Source organism: Agrilus planipennis, unplaced genomic scaffold, assembly GCF_000699045.2.
Source record: "Agrilus planipennis isolate EAB-ADULT unplaced genomic scaffold, Apla_2.0 scaffold2, whole genome shotgun sequence".
Lineage (NCBI taxonomy): Eukaryota > Metazoa > Arthropoda > Insecta > Coleoptera > Buprestidae > Agrilus > Agrilus planipennis.
Genome location: NW_020442464.1, coordinates 2,377,250 through 2,398,472, shown reverse-complemented (window position 1 = coordinate 2,398,472; position 21,223 = coordinate 2,377,250). Strand labels below are relative to the sequence as shown.

General features: G+C 36.3%; 1 protein-coding gene across 1 annotated transcript in view; it reads left to right on the top strand.

Annotated features, from left to right (window-relative positions):
- Positions 1–21,223, top strand: part of LOC108735500 (triple functional domain protein) — a 95,196-nt gene that overhangs the window by 34,538 nt on the left and 39,435 nt on the right. The window contains exon 3 of the mRNA XM_018467876.1: positions 4,955–5,144. Coding sequence (XP_018323378.1) covers positions 4,966–5,144 — 179 coding nt within the window. The 5' untranslated portion in view covers positions 4,955–4,965. The remainder of the gene's footprint in view (positions 1–4,954; positions 5,145–21,223) is intronic.

Below are 21,223 nucleotides of genomic sequence, written 5' to 3'. Positions count from 1 at the left end.
ATGTTAAAAATTTTCCATATTATTCGTTATTTCTTATTTTATTCAATGTTTTTGGTCAAATTCCAAATTTTCTCTCAAACCGTATACTTTTTTTTAGTATAGATAGTATTTATTTACCTCATAATATGTTGCAAAACCTAATTAATCACGAATTTCGAATTGTATGTACTCTTGTCTCCGATTGTACCTCTCAAACATCCTTAAGAAGAGGAAGATTTCTTGTCAAGAAATTAGCAATATGTATTTTCGAAACTGAGCCATGCACAAACATTAATCGTAGCATTAAATTTTATCTACAGAAGTCGTTGTTTTTTTTTCCAATTTCATCTAATATCATCAAGATACATTTCTAGCACGATAAAGACCTTTACAAATAATTATAATTTTGTTATTATCTACCTATAATAACAATATATCTATGTTAGCATGGTTTATAATGTTGGCTGGTTGATTATATTAGTTTTTTTCCTGTAAAAGTTTTAGAATTAAATTATCTCTCCCTTAATCAACCCCTGTTTCATATATACGGTTACGTTGAATACAAACTAATTTTAATCCAACTTGTTAATTTTAATTTCTATGAGCGTATACATATGAATTATAAATAAATTTCTAATTGATATGCCAAACGAATGGCGGTATGCTAGTGAGCCAATTAATCTTGTTGCAGCTATCGCCGAATATGTGAATTAAATTCTAAAGCTATTAAACGAATTAAACTAGTACGAGGTGGTACCTAAAAATCTAGCGATACACAAAATTGTACAACAGCCGTACCTTATTTTCCGCCTCACTATAGATGTAGTCCCCCCAGGATTCCCGAGATAAAAATGTTCAGTCTCTCAGAGTCTCTGAAAGCGAGATTGGAGTCTCCGTCTCTCATCGAGTCTCTCTGTTGTCGCTGAGAGAGACTGTCAAAAAAACTATTTAGCGTCTCTGAACGAGAAATTCGAGTCGCTCATAGAGAGATCCTTATTTCGTATCCAGTCTCTGAACGAGAGACTCGAATCACTGAACGAGAGTGTTGTTCTAAGTTCAATATATTTCAGAGATCGCAGTCTTTCTACGAGACTCGAGTCTCTCAATTTTTCAGTTTTATTCATTCAATCTCTCTGTGAGAAACTTGAATCTCTGAATTAACAATTTTATCGTTCGAGTTTCTCATACAGAGACTGTGAGAGATCCATGAGAACACCTAAGCAGTAACTGAGAGACTATGAAAGATTGTGAGAGACGCGCTCAGAGATGCTGAGACTCTGAGAGATTGAAGAGAGACTGAAAATTTTTGTCTAGGGTTGCAGACACTAATACCAGTGCTTCTGTTGTGAAAGGAATGTATTCAGAAAGTCTTGTTTTGTTAATGAGTTGAGCACTGTCTGCGAATCAGCTCGAATTTCCTCTATCGTGTCAAATCTACATCCCTTCAATTTGATTTTCTATATTGGAAAGAGGAAAATGTCTCAAGGGGTCAAATCGGGTCAGTAAGGTGACTGAGGAACGATGGTCACGTTGTTTTTAACCAAAAACTAATGCGTGAGGAATGTGGATGTTTCCTTCTCATATCTTCCCTCAGTCGTCTCAGGACATCACGGTAGAAATCTGCCTTAATCGTAGGTACAGTGAATAATCCCGTTAATATTCAAAAAGCAGATCAGTAAGGATTTGATGTTGGTCTTGACTTGGTTGGCGGGCTTCCTTTAGTCGAGGTGAATTTGTTTCAGGATCACATCCATAAACCCAAATTTAGTCACCGATGACTTTCTTTTGGGTTTTTAGATCGTGTTTTTCACGTTGGAATTTTCAATATTTCACTGTCATTTCGATCATTTTTTTCCTTTAACTTCGTACTGATTTTCTGATTGACGTAATAATGGAAGAGCCTCCGAATGTTAACAAAAATTAGTCGATCAATAATAATTTAATAATGTCCTCCTTTAGTCGTGACTTTAATTACGAAGTGCCACTTTAATGACACTGGCGCGAGACGGGCGTTTTGTTTCGAGTGGCGATCGTTTAGCAAAGAAGTCAACGTCGCGTTCGACAAGTAGGAATGCTAACGACGTAGGGTCGTCAACGTCATGGCGTGTGCTGGCCGAGCAAGGGATGACAACCCCAAACCTGTCAAACACCAGCAACAGCACCAACATCAACAGCAGAGGCGTCCACACAGCTGGCACAGCGCGACAAATGTTTTATCGAGACGTCGAACATTCTCCGGTAATTAAGTCACGTGGATTTGAATGAAATTTAATTAAACGTAGGAAGGTTAAATACAGGGAATTATTCCACGAGAAACAAATTTCAATTCAATTCAACAAATATTATTCCTACAATTTTTCTAAATACATAAAGCTTTCGATCTTTGTTTGGAAAATAGAGCAATTTGAAATTGTTTACAATTGAGAAGTAACATATACTTGAGTTCAAGAAAGTGTTTTTTTTACATAATAAGTTGTTATCATCATCATAAGCTCGTCAGTCCTAAGACTGGGTTGGACACGCACCTCCACTCTTTTCTATTTCGCATTTCCCTAAAATTAGAACAACCCACATCCTTAAGTATTTACGAACAGTAATCTAATCTAGGTCTACCTCTACCCCCCCTAACTTCCGTTTCTGCCTCTAATATTTCTCTGACTAGACCTTCATGCCTTAGAAGGTGTCCTACCAACCTATCTCGCCTATTTCTTATTGATTTCCATAGAGTCCTCTATTCTCCTGTTCTTTCTAATACCTCTTCATTTCTAACCTTCTCAATCCACGGTATCCTCGTCATTCGCCTTTAACACCACATTTCGAACACTTATAACCTTTTCTCTTCCATCGCGCTCACTGTTCATGTTTCGCACCCGTACAGTGCCGTGTGCCAAACATACACCTTCAACAATCTTTTTCGAATTTTTTAAATTAACCGTTCCCGATCATAGAAGTGACTTCTTCTTATTGAAGGCGATTCGACCCTGTGCTATCCTCTGCTTTATATCCCTACTGCTCCTTTCGTCCTGACTTCCTAGATACCTAAAATCGGCCACTTTTTCTAATTTTTCGTTTCCTACCATTATATTCGCTCTTTCCCTACTTCTTCATCCCTTGCATACCAATATTTTTGTTTTACTTCTATTTATTTTCATACAGTACTATTTCGCAGTTTCGTGTTTCATAATAAGTACTAATTTGTTTTTAATTTTTTCGTCACTCATAGCCCTGTGAAGTACCTTCCAAGTGGTTATTATTTGTGGAATATTTGTTGTATTAAGTGTCAGAATCTCAAATTATCGTTAATATTTTCCATAATGTGTTAAACCTAAACAAACAATTATTAACAATGCATTTATAATATTGTCCTTAAATAAACAGGATCCCTTGGGTCCAGTCGCACTTATTAGATGGAATTTACTTTTACTGCTTTTTTTCTTATTATTTTTTACTAAAAATATCCAAAGGGTTGAAACTGTTTTAATTCTTTTATAGGTATAATATATTATTTTGTGAGTATACATTGGTTTTTTAATTAACCAACGTAAAGTTTATAGCCTTCATAAAACATCTAGTCAATTTCTACTCTGTAGAAAATATCAAATCAAGTTTTCAAGAAGGGATTTTTCCGCTTTACCATTTTTTATTTACAATTTTCCCTTTTATTTTTTACTTTAACAACTGGAGTACGTTGTCGAGATTTAATAAAGGACAAAATTATGCTGGGACTACAGCAACAACATTTACGGCCCTAACGATCGCCAGTAAAAGCTTTGAAACATCGCGAGGATCGTGGGGTTTCTAGGGTTCTTAGGGAAATCGATTTTCAGGAAGGGAAGCACGCGACGCACCAGGCCGCTTATGAAGTCACCTTTTTAACCTTTATAGCCGTTTTGAAACACATTCTTGGAAACTTTTGTATAGTTTTTTACTTTGTGAAGCAATTTCGCTTCCACGATTGTCCTAGAATGTTCCTTTCGAACATTGGGCTTCTTGGGGTAGATTTGATTGTTACTTTTTTGTTAGAACCGTTATATAGATAGATGTTGAAAATATCCTGGATTTTATCGTTACTTTGTAACCAATATAATACTCGTAAGGGTTGTAATCTGTCACTATTTGTTTAAATTGATAATAAAACTACTATCAGCTAGTTTTTATAGCCCTTGGAGTGTTTTTTTATACCATTTTTATTTCAAGACACGCCATGTGTAATTGCAGTAACCACAGTATAAAGATATTCTAAACAATGGGGCCACTCTTTTGATCTAACCTGAAAATCCTATATTTTTGCAGGCGGTCATAAATCAATTTTATGTTCGCTGGCCTATTGTACATATACGAGGACGATTCAATGGCTTTACCAACATGTATAGTTACATAATATGTTTGTACACCATGGAAAACAGCCCCTGAGCCCCTGCTTCATGAGCGTGCCAGGAAAATGAGCCTACTGTATAGAAAATCTTTATCTTGTTGTCTAGTCTACACACGGAGAAAATGAAAAAGGAAAATTTACCTGAATATTAAAGCGATATTTACAATTTATCCCACTAGCCCGTTGCTTCGTAAGCTAGAATAATAAAAATTACAATTTGGACCCGAATTTGTAAAAATAAAATTCCAGCAGAAATAAATTTATTTGGTATTTTAGTTGATATTACAAATTTAATTGAAATAATTGAGAAACCAGAAATGAATTTTAAAGAAACATGTCAAAATTGAGATCATTACAAGTTACCTAATAAATATTATACTATTTCTACGGCAAATTCAGTCATTTGCAATCGAGAATAATAAATTTTGCGTTGTCATAAAAATTTAGTTTTCTCCGTGCACCTTCGTGATGTTTTCTATGGTTAATTCGATGACGTTTGTGTGTAGATTTTTCTATGCGCTGCTTGATAATTGCAATTTTTAATATAATTTAGAAGTAACATGGGTCCTGTACAGCTTCGTTAATGTTTCTTTGTTTCAGATAGAGGAGTTATGGACGGTCAACGGGCTCTAGAGTTAATGCCACTATTGCAGGAGCGCTTGGTGGTGCTAACGGGAGGCCGGGACCGTCGGGGAGGACCGCTTCTGTCCTTTCCTGCAAGTCCCCGACGGGAACGGGCCAAACCAGAGGATTACAAGAAATTGCTTCAGTATCTCATGTCCATTCCAAGGTATTTACAAAATTATTTATTTTATAAAAGCGTCTGTTGTCTTCTGGAAAGGTTTAAAATTACGCAACTTAGGAATTTAATTTATGGGTTTAAGCCGATAGTTTTCCACATTAATTAAAAGTATAATTTTGTTGATAATAAACACCGTTTAGGAATTAAAGAATATTGACAAGTTTTATCTGAAATTAGAAAATACTACAAATGGCGCGGTAAACGCCATCTGTAGCACGATGCTACATTTTAGGATTACGTATGGTCCAACAAGGTCCACTTGTGTGGATATCCACTTGCTGAAAACGAATCCCGGCGTAGCCAACCTCAACGGGATAAGCACGTTAGCTTAATCGAATAAAATAATTCGAAGTGGTCAGTATTCTGTCGAAACTGCCAGACGCGGATCGCGATTTCGATCTTTTTGGATCTCATAAGCGCGTCGCAGGCAGCTCCGAGAGAACACAGACCAACTTTTACCTGCTGTCTTAACAGTGCGTTTTAGAAAATACTACAAATGGCGCGGTAAACGCCATCTGTAGCACGATGCCACATTTTAGGATTACGTATGGTAATTGAAATTGTTTGTCTTAATTGAATCGAAGCTGAAATAGGACGCAAATGAAACTGCCGGCACAAGTTAGTTATTAATCAATCAGTTTTTCCTCTTTGTATTTTCGAACGTTTCCCATTCAACCAAACCAGTTCGGACGTGAGTAAAAATAACTCGCATAATGCAAGCTTGGTCAGGAATGTTTTAGTAAATAAATTGTATGCAATTGTACCAACCCGGAAGTGGAAATTAACTTTTAATTTGTTAACATAACTCGGTCGTAATTTCAGACTATTTTCCGAGTATATAAATTTTAGTAAATGTATAATGCAGTTGTAAATCAATGACATAATGTTAGGTTTAGAAACAATACAACGGTTATTCGATTCGATTTTCAAAATTTGACGCCTTTGAGTGGGCTACGATAAATCGTCCATCAAGTATTTCAATTTTTGACCATGTTTTCCATTGTTGTGGAAGCAGTATTTTCTTAATATCAAAAACAAAAATGCAAATTGGATTATATTTTATTGTTTCGAAAAGTGGATCTATAAAAAAAGTTCAAATATCTAAATTGCGAATTAACTAGATAATTGTAATTGAGATGTTCAATTGTAGAGATACGCTGCAGTGCGTATTTTTTGTCATTGTTGGTTCCAAAGCTTGCGCTTTGCGCCAATTAAATTCGCTTTTTGAATCAGTTTTATTGACTTTCTACGTGTCTGCTCCCAAAGGCAATATGGTCAGAGGAATCCATTTAACTGGAAAATTCACGTAGAATTACTTCCGATTGGAGTGGAATGACTATGTACATATAAATATCGTAACCTTTGACCTTCTTGAACTTTGACAACTCGCACTACATATTTGTTAATGTTGGGAGCAGCAATAACACATTAAAATGGTTTATGGTCTACAGGAAATGAACCACATTTAGAAACAGAGCCAATAGGGTAAATACGTTTCTTATAAACTACAAAATCATACCGACGTTTTAAAGGTTTTTTACGTTATGTTAAATACCCTGAAAAGGGCCCCATTTGGGATGACTCTACTAATCTCACCATTATAAGGGGTCCAGGTAGACATGCATGGTGTCTCTCTCTCTCCCTCTCCACCCCCGCCCCCTTCGGGGAAATGATATTGGAACACCATAAAATACTATGCATAACTACATACCGAGCATACGTAATCCTAAAATGTAGCATCGTACTACAGATGGCGTTTACCGCGCCATTTGTGGTGTTTTCTAAAACGCGCTGTTAAGACAGCAGGTACAAGTTGGTCTGTGTTCTGTCGGAACTGCCTGCGACGCGCTGATGAGATCCAAAAAGATCGAAATCGCGATCCGCGTCCGGCAGTTTCGACAGAATACAGACCACTTCGAATTATTTTATTCGAACAGAAATTCTTTTTCAAACTCATGTTATTCAATAGGGAACCAAAGAGAATCTCATGCTAATGAATATACAGTTGATTTTATTTTATTCATGAGTAACCACATAACCTTTTGTTTAGGGAATGCTAAAATAACAAGAAAATCTTTTCGTTTAGCCCCTATGAAAAATGTAGTGGGAGAAGTCCCACTTTGTTAATATATTTGAAAATTTTAATGGGAGTTACTGACAGGAAGCAAACATCATCATCTGTCCTTCTGTTACGTCGAGGATAAATTGCGGTGGTTTCCGTTATACTTACCGGTAACAATCGAGAATTCCAATCTATAAATTTTAGTAGAATATTTTCACGGTTCTTTGCCTTATTATTGTAGGTAATATCGTGCGGTCGATTTGCAGAAGCAAGATCGAAATACGTATCTGAGGTATTTTCGCCAGAATGATATGATATTTATTGATGCCATTTCCTCGCCGCGTGCCTATTTTTCACATTTCCGAATGCTTCTTGAAACGGTTAAAATTCCCGCGTTTGAAATAATATCATCATGTGCGCTTTATTGCGCTTGTTCTTCGTTTGTATGTTGACCGAATTATTTCAATGTTTACTCTGCATTTAGTAGGTATAAGTTAATTTAAATTCATAATGAGTGTATATAATTAGTAATGATGCCAAATAGATACTTACCACTGGTGTTGCAGCACGTATGCCGATGTGCTAGACAAGTCAATTAGGTAGTGGAGATTGTGGCCGCTGATTTTGATGGGTATAGTGAATGTGACGCTAAACTGAATGACTTTTAGGCGCTTTTAAAGAATTTAGGTGACAGTTCTTGAATGCATTAATTTCATTAAATATTTAAATAACTGGCGTGACGAAACGGTAGATTAATTTAGGTCATGGGCGTAGGTCAGTAGTGTAAAGTTGAGAAACTTCCAAAAAAAAATTATTGGCATAATAATTTAGAGTATATACATCATACGCTTTCAAAAGAATTCTTGAATTTGATTTAAATAAGGTTTCTACTTGCATCTTATCAAGTTCTTAATTGTTAAAGTTTCCATAGACACCCTAATTCAGAGTTGAGTAAGATGCTTGCCAGTCTATCGCCAAACCTGTTGGCTGTCTTGAGAAGGGATCAATAATACATTTACCAACTAAGCTGTTATAATAAGGTTCTCGAATAACGTTTTGAAACCATAGAAACAAGAAAATCGAGCAGATTTACTAGTTAGACTTTTACCCTTTACTTAAAATCGCTCTAAAACTAAAAGATTTTAGTTACTTACGGTAAAGGCAAAGCTGATTTTCAATGTAATGCAAGCATGTGCTTATTTTGTGTAGGTTTGTCGTGAAACGAAATTAAAGAATGCACTTCATTAAAAAGTCGAATTCCTTATTCCTTATTAAGGAAACTGTGAAACATTCCCAGAGTTTTCTTAGAGCGTCGTAAATTGCTTGCGATTAGTTTAATACTTGTGTTGCTGATTTAAAAGTTTTCACAAGTTTGTTGAGAAGCGAGGAAGTTGTCTGAAGAATTATTGAATTTTTATAGTACTTAATGCACATTACTCGGTGATATACGTTTATGAGTTGAGCTGTTTAAAATTTGTAATAGCTGCGACAGGTGTAAGAAAACCCTAATGAATACGTGGAAAGAATGTAGGTCGTCTACAATAGATATAAGCCAGTGACAATGGAGAGTCTAACACAAAATGTAAAAGTGAAAAGTGCCAGATATAAGTTGTTGGATAAATCACATTTAATAACATCTAAGTAGCCCAGCCCTTCAATCCTAATTTATTATTTTCCAGGGGAAGTTGTTTTTGTCTCACAGTAATTTTTTTGTATCTAAGCTCTAACAGTAATTTAAATTAAGACTAAATTAAGGTCCGTGAAATAATTCGTCAGCGGGTCTAAAGGTTAGTTATGGGGTGCTAAATACTTCTTTAATTATTATTTTCCAGGGGAAATTGTTTTTGTACTACTACATTTTTTGGTATACTAACTCTACAAGTGATTTAAGATAAGACTATGCCTAAGAGGTAATTTATCGGGGGATCTGGACGGTTATTTGCAAGGTTGGAAACCCTCCAATGCTAATTTATTATTTTCCAGGGGAAGTTGTTTTTCTCCTACAATAATTTTTGCTATACTAACTTTACGAGGAATTTAAGATAAGACTATGCCAATGACATTATTTGTCAGAGGGTCTGACGGTTATTTGCAGGGTGTGAAACCATCCAATACTTATTTATTATTTTCTAGGGGAAATTGTTTTTGTCCCACAGTAAATTTGGTATACTAACTCTACGAGAGATTTAAGATAAGGCTATGCCTATGAGATAATTTCTCAAAAGGTCTAAGGGTTATTTGCAGGGTGCGAAACCCTCCAATACGAATTTATTATTTTCCAGGGGATGTTGTTTCTGTTGCACAATAATTGTTCGTATCTAAGTTCTAAGATTCTTTTAAAGTAGGATTATTATATGAAATAATTTGTCAGCGGGTCTAAGGGTTGTTCATTCACATTTAACAATATGAATGAAAATATTTCCTTTGATGTATCAGACTTGTTTCAGTACACATTTATTTGTAAAATTCTGTTGTTTTTTCGTAATGTGTTCATAAGTCACGGAGACTCTTATCGTTAGTTTGCTCTATGTTCAGTTATCATTGCTCATAATAATAAGCTTGAAGATGACTATAATATTTTGCTTGCTATATCTTCATGGCTTCCGCATTTTTCAGTTTAGCCATATGAAATGTATACAGTATATCAATTTTTATAAAACGCGATATGTTGACGGTTATTATTATCGCAGTTATGTACAATCGTTGTCTTTAAATAAAGAGTTAATTGCTGTTTGTACAATGAACATTTCACAGAATTTTTTTCTCTAAACGATTTGTTATTGTCTCGGATAGCACACATTGTTCTGGAAAGTCAATGACATAAATGGACATGTCGCTGTAGGTTTTGCGTAAATAGTGTGTCAGTGTATTAAATTTTCCAAAACAGGACAATTATGTCATTAAAGTGGGGTACAATTACGGTAACTTGCGAATTACTAATTTGACTATTACATATGTTACTTACCTTTTCGAAAGTATGGAGGTGGATTGCAAATGACGCTTTCAATGCCTAACTTCGTGAATACAAAAATTTATGCATATTATAATGTTCGTGGGTTTAACAAAATTTACTTCTAAGACTGATAACGACAAAAACTATTTATTTACACTATTATCAGAGAACATAGAAACACTATTAAATTGTTACTAAACTTAGGTTATGAATTATTCTATTTATTTACACTACTGTTGATATATCACTATTTACTGCGCTATTTATTTCACTGCTATCACTGTCAATATATTTCTGGATTCACTTCTGCAACGGTCAGTTTATTTCTTCTTCCCTCGGCGATCGTTTCTTCCTTTAAATACTTTTTTGTTTTCTTTCTGGAACCTTCTGGAAACATCCGGGTAGTTTATTTTTTCTTTGAATTGTTTAACTGCTTTCCGAGGACGCAGGTACGACACACACAATTACAAATAGGGCGCACATGAAGAAAGGCGCCCGCGGCTAGTTGACGAATCGATAAGCTGTTCACGCACACGTGTGCCCGATCGCACACAAACACACTCGTACTCACTATAATATCTACTTATACATAGGTGCATGAACATAGCTTTTCGTGTGCAAACACACGATTAATTTTCTTTTTGTCGTTCAACTTTTAGAATAAAAGGAGCACATATTTTTAGATATCGGTTTTTTCGCCTTGCCACACTTATCCTTTGAGTGGACATGAATAGTCAGCAAATTGTTTATCGATTTCGTCCGGACTTGATCCTTTGAGATATCCTATTCCCGACTTGTCGTATAGATGGAACGAATTTTGGCCACTTTGTCGCTTCCCTGCACCCATTAATAACATTGAATCTGAATGTATTTTATTTAGAAAAGAGGGTTTATGTATAGACGTTTTAGTTTTTCTTTTCTGACGCTCTCTTCTGGAAAAAAAATAATCTTATTGACATAGGAATGAAAGGAAGCTAATTTGAAACAGGAGACGGAGAAAAATGGATTCACATTTGTGCACGAAAGGTAACCGTGGTAAAAATGTTCTGTATGAATAACATACTCTTACTAGACCCTGTAAGGTTGTTCACCGTGATAAGAACATCTATATACAAGGTCTGTTCAAAAAGTATCGTGAATTTTAAATTTCCGCGACTTACGTATATTCGATTTTCGATCTTTTTGTGGCGTTATGTTGGTACTTATGTCTCTCACATATACTGATAAGTTTAGCCGTGTTGAATGTTCAGTTAATTTTTAACTGCTGAAGAAAATAGTATTGGCCAATCGCCGAATCATCGTTAGAGAAGTTGCTGAGGACCTAAACATATCGATTGGCTCCTGTCATTTGATTTTTACCATTGATTTGGGTATGAGACCGGTCGTCGCAAAATTCGTATCAAAATTGCTCAATTTCAACCAAAAACAGCATCGCATTAACATAAGAAACGGTTGGACTCTGTCCGCGATAACCCAAATTTGCTTCCGAGGGTGATAACTAGTGACGAGTCATGGGTTTGTGCTTATGACGTGGAAACCAAAGCTCAGTCATCCTAATGGAAGCTGCCGCACGAGCCAAGACCGAAAAAAGCGCGTCAAGTTAGGTCGAATGTGAAGTTTTTGCTTGCAGTTTTCTTCGATTGCAGGGGCGTGGTGAATCATGAGTTCTTGCCACAGGGGGGTAGAACGGCCAATAAGGAATATTGCTTGCTAGTTATGCGCAATTTGCGCGAAGCAATCTGCCTGAAACGCCCGGATTTGTGGAAGAAAAAAATGGGCTTTTGCACTATGATAACAGCCCTGCTCACACAATTTTTGGTCAAAACAACACCCAAATAATGCCGCAGCCACCGTATTCCCCAGATTTGGCCCCCGGTGATTTTTCTTGTTTCGAAAACTGAAGAAGCCCATGAAAGGACGACGCTACGTTACGATTGAGGATATAAAGACACGGCATCGAAGGAGGAGCTGAACAAGTTCACAAAAAATAATCTTTTGAACTGCTTCGAAGGTTTCTAATCATCAGTTTCCGTTCCTGGCTGATACTGTACCGCTGCTATAGTATGGAGGAATATCGGTAAATAGTCAAAGTACAAATGAAATGCTAATGTATATGTAAGGCTTAAGTTAAAGAGGTCTTCATCATCATAAGGTCGTCAGTCCTAATGACTGGTTGGACACGTACCTCCACTCTTTCCTGTCCTGAGCTAATCTTCGCATTTTCCTAAAACTAGAACAACCCACATCCTTACCTATTTGCGAACAATAATCTAATCTACGTCTACCTCTATCCCTCCTAACTCCTGTTTCTGCTTCTAATATGTCTCCGACTAGACCTTCTTGTCTGAGAAGGTGTCCTACCAATCTAAAGAGGTCTTAAAATTTATTAATACGTTGTGCTGTTGGTACCTCATCATCCTCATCATCATAAGGACGTCAGTCATCTCCACTTGTTCCTATCCTGAGCTAATCGTCGCATTTCTGTAGAACTAGAATATCCCATATCCTTAACTATTTGTGAACAGTAATCTAATCTAGACCTACCTCTATTTCTCTTAATTGAATAGAATATGTATCTAACTAGCCCTTCATGCCGAAGAAGGTGTTCCACCTACCTATTGACTTCCGTAGTAACCTCTGTTCTATTATTTCTAAAACCTCCTCATTTCTAACCTTCTCTATCCACGGTATTCTCATCATTCGTCTGTAACACCACGTTTCTAACGCTTGTAACCTATTCTTTTCCGCCGCGCTCCAAACATACGCCTTTAACAATCTTTTTCGAATTTCTAAATTAACCGTTCGCGAGCATAGAAGTGACTTCTTTTTGTTGAAGGTTACTCTTTGTTGGTACCTAGTTGTTTATGTTCCATGCTATTGTGTGCATTATCATCCCGTGAAAACCGGAAGATTGAATTCGTCATTGACGTTCATCGGGATGGTGCTACTTGATATTTTCTGTATCCATCTTCATTAGTTAATTGAATGAACGAACCTGAATCTGTTTTGAGAAGCTACCTACATATCTATTGAAAGCTTGGCAAACACACTACACTGCAATTACTAACTGAGAGGCTTTGATCTAGTAGCGGAACCGATGATTTAACGAGAGAACCGAGTAACCATCGGAGCCGTAATTTAAAAGGTAACCTCTCATCGTTGCAGTCTGCTAACCAATGGAGAGTACATGGTATAATAGAAGACGCAGCATTTGCCTCTGAACGTTAACTGGAATAGATTGAAGAAGACTAATCGCTTCTTGAGGTAGTTAATTATATTCAATGCGTGCCAAGTCAAAGTGTCATTTAGGGACGTTTCACATTGAGCAGATGATACACGTATGGAACGCATTATCCATCCCTTTTTTTATGTATCTGTTACCTGATAGCAGTACAGCATGCATCATAATAAAAGATGAAGATGAAATATTAATGAGCAATTAATTTTTGCTGAGGCTCATAGCAAACTACTTCCAAATAACAATAGTCTACTTAATTTAATGTTTTCATCCACTAATTGCTTTTTTTCTTCAGTTCATTTTTAGTTTGATTTTTATAAAGTTTGTAAGATGTCTGAAAACTTCGTGTGCTTAAAGTCCTTTTTCTTCGGGCATGTTTTTAAATTGGATGAAAAAAGGAACGCAGCGAAATTAACAATGGGTAGGTATTCTATTTAATTTGATTGATTTTGAGTATACTTGGTGACTTTTGATTGAGAATTAATAAATAGTAATTCTAATAGTTAATTCAACAGACAGCCGAATCTAGAACGGAAATCAGTTTACCTTTTGTTGGCAAACATAGTATTTTACGAACAATCAACGACCTTAGATAACTTGTGTTAAATAATACCGTCTGCTACCCTCGAATTACGAAATATATAGGTACGCTAAATCAACAAAGGCTATTAGCTAATCTGTACTTTTTGCCGAAACTTCTTTACATATTGTAGGTTTTTTTAAACGGAAAACTACCTGTTACACTTGAATTTATCTGGTCGAAGCAGTTCCCAAGCGTAACACGCGGGTTAACATTTAACTGTCCCCTTCGTGGTAGTAACTCGAGTCCGAGGTAGTCGAAGACCCTCAGTTTCGAGCATCTACGTTCCTAAGATACTGATACAGATAGGTGAAACTACCAGTTTATCTAGAGATAGAGTATCTCTTGCCGGACGACACCTATTGTTGTAATTATTGAAGTTGCCATAAAATTATCATTAAACATGTCGAAAACCCTATCAAGATTACCTCTTGTTGACGAATTGAGCATTGCTAGGGGGAGGGGGGTTTGGTCCCCATGTCTGTGATAGATTTATTAGGGCATCTTTTAGAGAAGTCCTGACATGAACCAAATTAGAAGAAATGATTGATTTTCGGTATTAAGGAAGTCAGATAAGTTAGGACGGAAGGAGTAGTAGGGATATAAAGTAGAGAGTAGCGCAGGGTCGAGTCGCCTTCAATAAAAAGAAGTCACTTCTGTGCTCGCGAACGGTTAATTTAGAAATTCGAAAAAGGTTGTTAAAGATGTATGTTTGGAGCACGGCGCTGTACGGGTGCGAAACATGGACAGTGGTCGCGGCGGAAAAGAAAAGGTTAGAAGCGTTTGAAATGTGGTGTTATAGGCTAATGACGAGGATACCGTGGATAGAGAAGGGTAAAAATGAAGAGGTATTAGAAAGAATAGGAGAACAGAGGACTCTGTGGAAGTCAATAAGAAATATGCGAGATAGAAACAGGCATGAAGGTCTAGCCAGAGACATACTACAGGCATGAACAGGAGTTGAAAGAAGTACAGGTAGACCTAAATTAGATTACTGTTCGCAAATAGTTAAGGATGTGGGTTGTTCTAGTTTTAAGGAATTGCGGAGATTGGCTCAGGATAGGAAGAGTGGAGGTACGTGTCCAACCACTCTTAGGACTGACGATCTTATGATAATGTCTGCTACTGCAAATCTTGGGCAAACTAAAACAATTGCTCAGTTTTTAGGATTATGTCATATTGAAGATGCCCGAAATACTACCTTTAATGTAATGTTGAGGACTGAAAGATCAATTATCTCTTTGCTCATTTGGGGTGCTCATAAATTACACACGTAATAATACTTTTGGTAAGTCTATTTTTATCTTCCACACTGAAGCTTAGTTTGCTTTGCTTAGATGTTCAAGAGGTGCAATTGTACACTTGCTCTGATTAGAATTCCGCCATTGCTATAATGTGTCTGAATAAGGGTCTAGTTAAACTGCACCTAGATAAGAGCTAGGTGCTTTTCAACAAATTGGGCTCTTGTGCCGAGCACTATATTGGATCGACTTTTGTTTCCTGTGCTGCACAGAGAAGGCAACGCAAAGTTTGCTAGAGTACAAATTGGTACCTACATTCGGTCGTTTTTAACGATAAGACGCTTTGCGCGAAATAGTCGTGATGCATTCCAAATGGGCCTTGTGGTTAAGTTTTGCAGGAAAGCTTTTTAAACTGTAACCGTGTTAGAGTCGGCGGAACTTGAGAAACTTGTCCTCACTTTTCGTCTATCGTTGCATTAGCGAATGTTGGCGAGCCACACCGCAGGCAATATCCTACAATAACAACAACTACAAGTTAAAAGTAACCTCTTTAACTGTATATATCGAAATAAAAGTTAAGTAACTTAGTTCTAACGTTAACACTTGTTCTTCGAAAATTTATTTCGGAGTTTGCAACACTTGTTTTGTTAGAGCATTGACCCTTTCAAAATCAATACTCATCGAAAGTAATGTTACGATATCACATGCCCTTTAATCGAGTAATGTTCTTGACTGTTTCGGAAAAGATTCTCGTTAGTTCTTTTTGTTTTGTTGTCTGTTATGGTGTTTCGTATACGAGTATGAATTACGCCGTATCGATCGCAGCCTGCGGCGTTCATCCATGACACTAGATTAAAATACTTAGCTACGGTTTTTTAAAAAAAAATACTCCAAAGAAAGCATATTTGATTTTCTATGAAATTTGGAACGTTTTATTAAAGGTAATTACATCCAGTAAAGGTTTTTTTAAAGTGATTGGTACTTTTTCTTTATAGGAAGGAAGCATTTATGTTTTTGGTTGCGTATGGTAACCTGAAATCTCTAAGCTTTTATACTGTGAAACTTCTACGTCAGATTAACTTAATACTTTTTGTACAAATGCCTAAAATACAAATAATAAACATAGATAATATCGGTGTGAATTTTTGAATACATCTTTTATACAGAAGGAAACTTTTCCCAGTTCTTCAGGATTAAGAATCATTTCAGACGTGGAATATCCTTTTTGTGCTATCGTGAATACACAAATTTCGAGAGGAAATGTCTTAGTAAATTGTTCTATTCATACATCATACCTTTCAGACATGAACATAAAAGACTCCTTTAAAAGTTTAGGTACTCAGCGAAAACCACAGTTGCTATCTAACTTAAAAACGCACCCTCGTATGTACCACGGGTTTTGGTTAGGTTATAGTGGAGAAGGTTTTATTGATGAAAGTACCTACAACTACTGTCTAAATTTGGATGGGTTACGTGTACATGGTTAATATACGTAATCCATTTTCGACGATAAATTTGTTATTCTTCTTGGACACGAAAATTATTGTTTGTCTTCTGATGTTTTTTATTAACTTTTGATTAACATGACTGTCTTGTCATACTGTTACTATTCACAGTCACGCAAGTAGTGGTTAATGTGATTAGAGTCTTAATTGAACTTGAAGATTATTTGTGTTAAGTAGGATGTGTTTCTTCGTATTCATTAATTCATAAATTAAACAGATGTGTGCAAAGTGTAAAAAACTGGTTGCATCACGGAATTCATTGGTGAGATACGATGCACCAAGTGCGTACGAAACATGTGTTTTGAAGTATTTTTGAAACAGATGCATTTATAATTAACTGTTAAATATTTACGGGAAGTTTGATTTAACTTTTTTTTCGTAAAAATGCATCTAGCAACAACATTATGCGTCACATGGTTTCTTATAGTGGTAATGTTTTTCCTCTGCAGTTTTATTCCTGAGGGATGGTTTTCCTCTTGAACTTTTTGTTCCGTGGCCCTCTCTTGCAGTTAAATTACTAGATAACTACAATAGAGATAAAAATATTCAGTCTCTCAGAGTCTTTGAAAGCGAGACTCGAGGCTCCGTCTCTGATCGAGTCTCTCTGGTGTCGCTGATAGAGACTGTCGAGAGACTGTCAAAAAAACTGTTTAGCGTCTCTGAACGAGTGACTCGAGTCGCTCATAGAGAGATTCTCATTTCGTATCCAGTCTCTGAACGAGAGACTCGAATCTCTCAATAAGTGGTGTCTCGATAGACATGGTTAAAATTTTCAAGTTCAACATATTTCAGAGATCCCAGTCTTTCTACGAGAGACTCGAGTTTCTCAATTTTTCAGTTTTATTCATTCAGTGTCTCTGTGAGAGACTCGAATCTCTGAATTAACAATTTTATCGTTCGAGTCTCTCATACAGTGACTGTGAGAGATCCATAAAAACACCTAGGCAATAACTGAAAGACTATGAGAGACTGAAAATTTTTGTCTAGGGTAAAAACTAATTTATTCGTTTTGGTTTAGAATCTCGTGGCATATTTTAGTGTAAACGGAAATTGTGTATTATATGAACATTAGTCCAGAATTTCATAAATCCAGAAGCGCAGTTTTTTATCGATTCAGATTCAATTTATTTAACGACCCTCTGCGGAGGAATATATCTGGCAAAAAAGTTTAGTAATTTGAATTTCAAAGTAATCAATATTATCGTTTGGTTATGACCGGCAACGTTTGTAGATGCATACTGCCTGACAATGAAAATTTGTTTGCAGCATTTCAACTGCCCCAGCGGGATTAACATTTGATTTTAATTGGTTTTCGTTTATTTTTGTTCTGGAAATTTTCATCATGAAGATTTAAATTGAATTTAATACACCACAAGACAGTTTTCCTATTGAAAACTATTTTTGTAGCAGTGACGAAATGTGCCATTTTCGCGGAAAGACAGAATCGTATTAAAGCAATAATAGAGGCTTCTCAATGGCTTATAGTGGTTGGAATTGCAATTCAATTTTAAAGTAAGACTGAAATACTCCAACCCGTAGCTATATTTATAATTTTTTCTTCCAAACTTTTCCGCCGTTTTACTCATGAGATGGTCGAAGTTCAGGCGCCGGAAATAAGAGGTTTTACTTCAAGAAAGCTGAGACATTATCGCCTTGAGATTATGCGGGACGCGATGCCGCCAATTGTACTTACGAGGGTGTGTTTTTAAGTTCGCGGAATGGGTAGGTAGGTCATTAGTGAGGGTACTTACTCGAGTCATTACGAATTAAGCAACTCATTATTAGTATAAATGCTAAATTTTATCGTAATTAAGTCATTAGTCTTTGAACTATCGTCGATCAAACAAGTCAATCGGGAACAACTTGTGAAATATGGCGAAAATCGAGTACCGCACTGTTATAAAGTTCCTTACCAAACAAGGAAAATCAGTTAAAACCATACTGGAAGAGATGCCATCCGTTTATGAGGACTCTTGCTTAGGTAAAACCATGGTTTATAAGTGGCATACCCTCTTTAAGCAAGGCAGGGACTCGCTTGAAGACGACCCACGGCCAGGCCGGCCGATCGAGGTGATCCCTCCGGAAATCATTCAAAAGTCGAAAAATTAATACTGGAAGATGACCTACTCAAGAAGAAACAACTCGCAGAAATGGTAGGAGCATTAGATACAACCATTTTTATAATTCTTCACGATTATCTTGACATGACTAAAGTTAGCGCAACAGGGGTGGCGAGAATGTTCACTCCACCTCAAAAACAACTCGAGTGTTTTCGGGCGTTTTTGGACCTCTGTAGTGAAGATAAAGATGGAGTATTGACTCAAATTGTTGCTGCTGGGGACGAAACTTGGGTTCATCGTTATGAACCTGAGTCCAAACAGAAATCTGCAGCGACACAAAAAAGTCACACAACTGCCCATGAAGTTTAAGATGTCACAGTCGGCTGGGAAAATCAAGGCGACAGTCTTTTCGGACTCAGAAGGGATTCTGTTGATTGATTATAAAGATAAAGGTGTCTCTATAACCGGAGAATACTAGACTTCAATCCTAGAGTGGTTAAAGGAAGAAGTCAAAGAAAGAAGAAGACTGTTAGGTTCAAAGGTTCATTCCTTCTGCACGATAACGGGCCTGTTCACAAAAGACGTGTTGCGATAGCTGCCCTACAGAAGGTGGACTTGGCTCACCTACCCTACAGTCCCAACCCAGCTCCCAGCGATTACTACCTATTCCCAAACTTGAAAAAAAGTCGTCGTGGAAAGAAATTTTCAAGCGACGAAGAAATGAAGGATGCGGCGTATTTTTCTGACAGACAAAACATTTTTTTTTTGAAGGTATATGTAAGTTAATTGAAAGATCGGAAAAATCTATAAGAGTAGCAGGTGAATATATTGAAAAGGAAAAATCATTCCCATTCGCCCATTCCGCTAACTTAAAGACGCCCTCTCGTACATCCATAAGATGCTTCGTAGTTCTCATTACGCATCCTAGACTTATCCAGTCCGAATTGATCGTAATTTACGTAACAGCTGGCTGGCGCTCTTGTTTTATCGTTAAATTAGACGTTTACGATAGTTCGTCAAGCAAAATAACTTCGTTTGTAACATATTGCATAATTACTTAAAATTATTAACATCTTCAACTTCTTGGTCTGAAATTTATTAGAACTACCGCATCGCGATTTCGAGATTGTTTGATCTCATCAACTTAAAATTATGCAGTTGTTTTTAAAGCAATTGGAAGAGAATTTATATTTGAAAACTGTTAATGGTATTTGTAAGTTACTTAATGGATTAACTCAACCCTGCGGGGACTGGTGACTTCTTTGTCGTTTGCATACGTACATAGACTTTTGCGGTATCTTTTGTTTTGCTTCTAAACTATAATAAACATTTCTCAGAGAGTATAAATTGTAAGAGTAAAACGGATGTTATGCTAAAATAAAAGACTGTCTTGGGTGTTTTAAAACCCAACTTTTCTAATTGAAACATAATTCATCTATTATGATATAACTGATGGCGTCGCTCGATGATGATTAAAAATTTTGAAGATCTGTGTGCGTTGACATCAAATGCGGTGGTGCGGTTTAGTGATCTAACTTTTAGACTGTTTTATTTTTCCTTTAGTTAGCTTTGTCCTTCATCTGTCCTCAAACTTTTCTCTCTACCTCTGTTGGTTTGTATTGTTTCTTTGCATCATCGTCTTTAACCTTCTATGAGCTTCACTATCAAAAATTAAATTATAAATAATTGTATGATGGTGTATAGCTTTTGTTAAATATCTTGCTTTAATTTTAGTTTAACTTTCGTATGGAATATACCCTTTACATTTTCCATCTTATTACGTGCAGACAGACATGCATCTCACTTAATTATAATGCTACACCCCTGCTAACTGTAGTGTTATCAACAAACGTTTGGATTATGTAAATGCTTCCTTTTTAAAAGAAACAACCTCGATACTTTCCATTACTTTACTTTGTTTTCATCATAATGATAAGACTGGCTGGACACGCACCTCCACTCCTTCCTATCCTGAACCAATCTTCGCATTTCCCTAAAACTAGAACATGCCACATCCTTAACTACTTCCGAATAGTAATCTAATCTAGGTTTACCGCTAACCCTCTTAACTCCCGTTTCTTTCTCTAATATGTCTGACTAGACCTTCCATTATTTTGTTTTACTTGTTTAATATTCAATTAACTTAAAAATATTCTTGTTCTCTCTATGGATGTAAAGTCAAGGTTTTATTTGTGTCTTCTTTTTAAACCCAATTGGTACTGAGACGCCAAAACCAATTAATTTTTATTTGTGTCGTAATTAAACTTCTTTTCCAACTGAAAACGGCAATGTCTCGATGACTCCTGCTAATTCATTAAGATCTATATTAGTTGTTTAATCAAAAAATCATTTTTTTAAATTCATTTTTTGCGTTTTCTCAATTGTCACATGTATTTAAGACTGGCAATTCAGTGTTGAAGTTCAAGCA